This window comes from Anoplophora glabripennis, unplaced genomic scaffold (assembly GCF_000390285.2).
Source record: "Anoplophora glabripennis isolate ALB-LARVAE unplaced genomic scaffold, Agla_2.0 scaffold340, whole genome shotgun sequence".
In the NCBI taxonomy this organism is placed as follows: Eukaryota; Metazoa; Arthropoda; class Insecta; order Coleoptera; family Cerambycidae; genus Anoplophora; species Anoplophora glabripennis.
Genome location: NW_019416421.1, coordinates 182,955 through 190,595, shown reverse-complemented (window position 1 = coordinate 190,595; position 7,641 = coordinate 182,955). Strand labels below are relative to the sequence as shown.

Genomic DNA, 7,641 nt, shown 5'->3' with positions numbered 1-7,641 from the left:
CGTGGAGGTAGCAGGTACACGCAGTTTGTAAAACCCATTCATAAGGAGTCCTTTTTCGATAAGAATTTGTAAAATTTTCGTCAATGAAAGTCAAGTACGGCATAGAATTCGGCAAAACCGGATAAGATTCCCCCATAATAGTTTTATTGCTGTCTATTGTGGGGGAGCCTTGTACTATTAGCTGGCTGTGAGAAACTTGGAAGAAAGGAATCCACTTTTATTGTTAAAATGAGTTTAATAGCTATCAGAGTTGGAGAGCTGGGATGTGGGTGTACACCTACAATTCAGCAAAAGGATCTCATATATTACATATTTTTCACAAGTGTACTCTGCAATGCGTTCTTTTCAATTTCAACTTCGTGAATTGTACAGAAAATTTCTTATCGTCTTTTATTGATTATTCTTGTTAAATTCTAACATTTAATATTTGGGAACACCACATGAAAATAAATAAACTAATTACAATTAATACTATTACAATTAGTCAAACACTGATGCTATTGATGATCCGCGAGAAATCCTAATTTGATCTATGGGGAATTCTTAAAGATAAAGTAAACAGGGAAAAATTTAATTTATATGACCTACATCAGTAAATATTGAACGAAGTTAGTACTGAGTATTAAAAAGGTGGATAAAAGAGCAATACAAAAAAACTTGCTTAGAACATTATGTCTTTTGTCAAAAACAGAATGAAACTCCTTTTCTTAACAGCAAAAACAATGGAAAACATATCCACGCCATGGTTCCATGACAATCGTGGTTATATGCAGGAGCAATATATAATCAAAATATTGTGCAAAATATCAAAGTGAATATATAACATGTATATCTCATTGTATTCAGAAAGAAAAGAGAGGAATTCAAAAATAGACAAATATTGACAGATTGATTCACAAATCAATAAACCAAAAATAAAATCTCGTATTCTTTGGTGAATTTTAAGGGGAGTCTTTCCTATAAAGTTTTTTTCTAGAACGCTTCGTTAAAAAGATAAAGTGTGTTAAACTTCAAAAAATATTTTTAATTTTTTTAAATAATTTAAAAACTAGTATGTGAAAAATTTAAAATGGGGGACATGTATTTATGTAAACATTGTTCAAAATCTGAGAGCTTTTCCTAAGATTTATATGCTCCAGTGGCGGAGATACAGGGTATCGGTGGTTTATTTTTCTAAATAAAATAGTACGCCACTGCTTTGCGGATTCGTCTTTCAATTTTTCACAAATTAATTAAATTATTACTTAAATGACATTACAAACACTAATCAATCGGTTATTTAATCGAATAAAGAAATTAATAACATTAGTCATCATTTTAATGATTTTATTTGAGTAAATGCTCAAAAATTCCTCCATTTGCATGAAGACAGGCGTAACATCTTTTTAGTAACGAAAATGTTATTTTCATCGAAATTTATTATTGCTTGAATCTGAAGAAAAGCATTATTTATTCTTATTTCTAACTGATCAGAATATCAAAATTACTATCGCAGCCTACTATGTAATTTTAAATCGCATTTTATTCGAATATCAAATTGTGTTTTCAGTTCGTTTTTTAAGTTTTATTCGAAAATCAGTTTTTTTTCGAAAAATACAAGAGATTAGTAATTTGTAGAAAATTGACAGACGATTCCGAAAATATCATGGTTGTTACCGTAAAGCAGTGGCGTACTATTTTATTTAGTAAAATATGTCACCGACACCCTGTATCTCCACCACTGGAGCATGTAAATTTTAGAAAAAACCGTCAGATTTTATACAATGTTTACAAAAATATATGTGCCCAATTTCAAATTATTTCACTTACTTACAGTTTTTTGAAGTTTAACAGCATTCATCTTTTTAACGAAGCTTCCTAGATAAAAACTTTATAGGAAAGACTTTAAAGTTCACCAAAAGAATACGAGGTTTCATTTTTGGTCACCAGTTGTGAATCTCCCTGTATATATTCCAATAAAGAAAGCAAAAGTTTGGTTTACATCTTCAAAATTTCTTTATATTTTTTTGTGGATTTTTTTAAATAAAAATGAAAAATTTAAAATACAAATATTCGAAAAACAAATAATTTTTTTAAGAACATTTAACCTATATTTCAAAAAATTAATTATTCAAGTTTATTACATACCTATACAAAAACAAAAGATGTTGGTCTTTCAGAATTTCATTCAGATTTTTTCTAAAACAATTACCTTTTACTGTTTTAAACCGGTAAGATCTAGTAAGCTCTGGTTTAGAAAAATTTGATATTATTCACTACTAAAATGTCATTCCTATATGAGATGCAGCTAAAGAATGTTATCAAGAAGTTTCCAGAATGAAAAACTGAATTAATGTGATAAATATCATTGCCTTGGACTTACTTTGATCTGTTTTCAATTTTTTTTTCTGTATGAGATACCACAAAATGTTATCAAGAAAAGGTTTTCAGAATGAGTATGCAAAATTTTAATACACTAATGCTGCTTTCCATCACAATTTTTCCTATTTTCAAATGTTTAAAACTTATTAAAATAAGAAATTTAACAGCGCCAGCGTAAAAATAATTATAACAGGTTTATTTCTTGATATGTTAGGATATAAATAAAAAATAGGTCGTATCTTATGCAGAAGGAACACTACTGCAGAATAAAATAAGATTTTTCTAAATTTCCGAGGCTTACTGGATTTTACGGATTTGAGATCATGGCAGATTTTGTTTCACAAACAGGAAGGGTCGAATCCCAAAAGATAATTTTTCAGCACCAACACGTTTTGTCGACTATTCCGTGTACCAGGTGATTTGTAAAAAATATCGCATAACTTCGCCATTATTGGTCCAATTTAAAACATTTAGCATTAATGACCCGAAAATACTACAGACTGAAATTTACTATCCTTTCACCCTTAGTCACAGATGACTCAATTTTTTCCATGGAACTAACGATGTTTTTTTTATATTGGTATATCATTTTTTTCTGAATTCAACGACATATGACAATTTGGCTTTTGTTGCAAATTTTATCAAAAATTTACCAGAAAAATAAGTAAAATACTTGTTAATATTAATTTGAATGGTCCAACATAATAGTAAATATGCCAGGAACGAATTTACATTGAGATAATTGTCATTTAAGTAGAAACATATATGTTTCTGTCTTCAAACTAGATTAAATTTAATGCTAAGAAATTAACAAAAAAAAATATATTATCCAGTGTATCAAAATATCAAAAGATATCTAACGCATTAAATAAAGAAAAATATATACAGGGTGTTATTTAAGTACGTGGCCAAACTTCGAGGGGTGATTCTTTGAGTGATTCTAAGTCGAAAAATTTATATAAACATAGATCCGGTGTCAAATTTTTTAAAAAAAATCGTTCTTTCGTAAAAATCTTAATAATCCTTTAACCGATTTTGTTGAAATTTGGCAGTGTTATTTATAGTGGAAAGGGTCTAATTTGCCCCAAATTAGATTAAAATTATTAAGTCTAGTGGCGTCCTGGTGGGCACTGACCAATATTTTTGACAAAAAAATGTGTGCTACTGAGTTTTTAAAACTTTTATAATTTTTTTCGCATTAAGCAACTAAAAATACAACTTTTTTGTCTCTTCAATTTTTTTCGCATCTCGCTTCCTCTTTGTAGAAAAAATAAAAATAACTTTATTGCCTATCTATCCATAACATAATAAAAAATTTAAACTATCAAACTATCAAAAACTGGGGTGTACCTGTTATTTTTTTTTCGTATCAATAGGCTATTCTAGTCTTAGGAATTGTTAATAAAATTAATGCTAGCTAAAGAAAATTTTGTTTTATTAATTATTAAAAATTGTTTTTTTTTTGTTAGACATAAAGTTATTTTTTTTCTCCAAAGAAAGCAACATACGAAAAAAAATCAAGATACAAAAAAGTTGTATTTTTAGTTGCTTAATGCGAAAGAGATTATAAAAGTTTTAAAAAGTCAGTGGCGCCCATTTTTTATGTCAAAAATATTAGTTAAGGTGTTCCCCGGGACGCCATTGGACCTAATAATTTTAATGTAGTTAGGGCTAAATTAGCCTCTTTCTACCATAATTAACAATGCCAAATTTCAACAAAATCGGCTAAAGGATTATTAAGATGTTTACGAAAAAACGATTTTTTGACACCCCTGTATCTTAAATACAGCCTTGAAGTTTGGCCACGTACTTAAATAACACCCTGTGTGTGCCAGTTTTTAGTACGTATTTTTGGATCAATTAAACGCAATCCTTTTTGTAGTATTTCTTAATTTGAAGAAAAATGGTGGAGCAAGAGTTTGCAGCATTTTTTACGAGACATCCGGTAGTAAACTATCATTATTTTTGTTTATAATCTGCTTGTTCCTAAAGTTTGATTTAAAAAATTCGACCCATCTCGTACGCATAAAAGAAATGCATATTCTATTAAGCAAATCTAACTGCTGCAACGAACAATAATTCCTATATTAATAACGGAAGCTTTTATTGTAAACATGCTACCTACCCATTATTAATTCAAATTGTTCATGCCCAAAAAAACTCATATCACAATGAATTATAGGCCTCGCGGGCAAAGCAAACAAATTCGCTCCTTATTACAGTATCATATTTTCTTCCGCCGGTCTCATGCAACCAAACAGACCCCTATCCATAACCTTATTCAAAGCGATTTAAGCAATACGCGATTTGTTTGTCCAAGCAGCCAATATTTGCGCAGTACAAGGCTTAGCAAGTATATAATTTGTTTACCTTCTGGCTTACCATCCGTAAGGGCAGAAGAGGGACGGTCTAGGCGGGGCCCCCTAACAATGCATAACATCCCTACAGGGTGCGAAATTGTAAAGAGGGGGCATATATATACGCGGGATTCACTATCGCGAATCAGTAGGGTAGTCTCACCCCGTAGTGTCTCGTAGTTCGGTGCGTGAAGATCATGAACATGTCCAGGTCATTCCTTGTTGACTCTCTGATAAACAATCAGCCTAAAGACTTGCATTCGAGGTACCTGCCGCAGAGTTGTGAACGCCCGATGTTGCCTTATCCCCAGAACTACATCAGCAGTTACTTGTTCTCGCTCAGCTTAGCGCAGCAGCAGCAACAGCAGCAACTGTTGCAACAGCAGCTAGTTATGGGACAACACAAGACTCCTTTAAGACCAGTGCCTTCCTTGCCAAGACTAGTGACTCCCATTCGGCCAATATTAAAAGATCAGGCATCGCCTAAGATATACCAAGACTTGCCTTCGCCAAAGAAATCACCAGTGCCACATTCCGACTCGAGCTATCACAGCCCGCTTGTGTCTCCAGCTCACAGAGCCTCGCCTAGCCACACTGAGAGTCGAGAATCCACCCCCACACCTCCCCTGAACCAAAATGGACGTGCCGAAGACCGATTCACGCCATCGAGTAAAGATTCCAGCAAACGAATCAGGACTGCCTTTACCAGCACCCAGCTGTTGGAATTAGAAAGGGAATTTTCTTCCAACATGTACCTTTCCAGACTGAGAAGGATAGAAATCGCGACGGCCTTGCGTTTAAGCGAAAAACAAGTGAAGATTTGGTTCCAGAACAGACGTGTGAAGTATAAGAAAGAAGACTTGCCTGCCGCAACTGGTAATCCCGCAGCTTCTCCAGGGAAATGCTGCTGTCTGAGGACGTGTTCCGGTGCTAGGAAACTAAAAAGTTCCACGTCGAGCTGTGAGGAGGTTGACATCGACGTTACGAATATTGACGATAATGAAATGCACCTCTAATTATTGTGTTTTATACGTAGAGTCGCGGTATATTTTTGATAAAAACTTTTTTGTAAATAAGAATAATAATATATTTTGTATATATTTTAAAGTGATACCAAAGTTTTATACCTAAAAATAAATCTATTTTAAATAACCTGATTTCAGTTTTATTTATTTTAATGTAATGTTTTTTATTCCATTCTTTAAATAGCATTTATGTAGTTGGTACGTTTCTATAAACAGAAATAATACTGTGGCATGAAAACAACAAACAATGTTTATTTGTGGTCAATAAAAATGGTAATGAACTTTTTCAGTAACTTTTTATAGTATGTAGCGCTGGGTAAAACAACGCAGCTATCTGCTACTGAATTTTTAGTCATACTTAAAACGTTTATATCATAATCCAAAACCCTCCCTGTGCATTCGACTAATATTTTTTAATTATTTAAAAGTTTGGTGATATCTAATTAAATAAAAATATTCTCTGAAAATAACTTTTCATTTGAAATATAAAAATATATTAAATAAGATAACAGGTGACGTGTGTCATAAAATATTTTTTGAATTTAGAATAATATTGAGATGTAACAATTATATAAAACAGAAATTAATTTTATAATCTTTAGTTCACACGAAATTTGCAGGAAAAGTAATTCTTTATTAAATTTTCTGCGTATCCTTAAAAATGTCACCCTTTTCCATTTTCTTCTCATTTTTTTTTTAACGAAAATGAGTACTCAAACCTTTCTTAAGACGCTAGGATTGCGTTATACTTAATAGTCCAGGCGGTAGAGCATTCCAGGCGTTTGTATTTGAAATCATCTATTTTGTTGTACACAAAAATCCCAAATATTATGTAGAATAAGAATCAGAGTTTGCCTATTCCAAGAAACTATTGTTAAATTCAGGAGACCAACAAACATACAAAAAGAACGAAAAATGACGCCTTTTTCGACATATTTTTCCCTGTAAAATTGAAAATAAGCCCCATATCAAAAAAAGTCTATACAGTAGAATGCTGTCATATTTGGCTAAAAAGCAAGGGGTTACGACGGGCAATAAATAATTGTTTAGAATAAAATGTTGAAAAATCTTAAAAGAATTCTAAATGGATATAAAAGTGTAAAAATAGGTATTTTTAGTATTGATCATTGTTTATTATGACAACTAGTATCTCTAAAAAATTGTGTGCCCTTTTTAAACCTTAATTTTAACCCACGGTATGCGATAAACTTTAGGAAATTTCTTTAATTAGAAATCCTGTCAATCGAAAACTACGCTAACTATCGATGCAAAATTTTTAGGATAGAATTGACATATGTTCACAAAGTTTCATCGATATTTATAAATATTTACTTATTTTAAAAATTGCTCCAAATATACATACGATATTCTACTACTTTTCGTCCATTGTTAATGCAAAATTTAACTTTTTTGATTCGCAGTTGTTATAACTTCATAGAAAATCGTCAAATAAACAAAAAATAATGAATCACTATTTTGATTTAGGGCTTACTTTCAATGTTACAGGGAAAAATATGTCGAAATACGGGTCATTTTTCGTTCTATTTGTATGTTTGTTGTTCCCCTGAATTTAGCAATGACTTTATGGAATAGGCAATCTCGGATTCTTATTCTACATATTTGGGTTTTTTGTGTACAACAAAATAGATGACTTCAAACACAAACTCTAAAGCCTACTTTTACTGCTCTACGCCTGGACTATAATAGGATTTTATAATTCAGTTACTGTTCAAAATGAGAAAAAATTGAAGTAAGTTAAAAGTTATGTAACTTCCAAATTTTCCACCAGATATCATTTCATTTTACTGCCACTGAAAGAGGATTCAAAATGGTACGTTGTGCATAAATTTCAGAAATGATATACTCTTATACGAGGTGTTCAGAAAACTTTTTCATTT

The 7,641-nt window shown here is 31.4% G+C and overlaps 1 protein-coding gene across 1 annotated transcript; it reads left to right on the top strand.

Annotated features, from left to right (window-relative positions):
* Nucleotides 1–890: 890 nt before the first annotated feature.
* LOC108909571 (GS homeobox 1-like) lies at nt 891–5,734 on the top strand. Its single transcript, XM_018713952.2, has 2 exons — nt 891–914; nt 4,922–5,734. Exon 2 carries the CDS (start codon nt 4,922–4,924, stop codon nt 5,732–5,734), a length of 813 nt encoding a protein of 270 aa, XP_018569468.2. The 5' UTR covers nt 891–914.
* The last annotated feature ends 1,907 nt before the right edge of the window (nt 5,735–7,641 follow it).

Coding starts and splice junctions, on each gene's coding strand:
- LOC108909571 (XM_018713952.2), top strand. CDS start 4,922: ATGTCCAGGTCATTCCTTGTTGACTCTCTGATAAACAATCAGCCTAAA.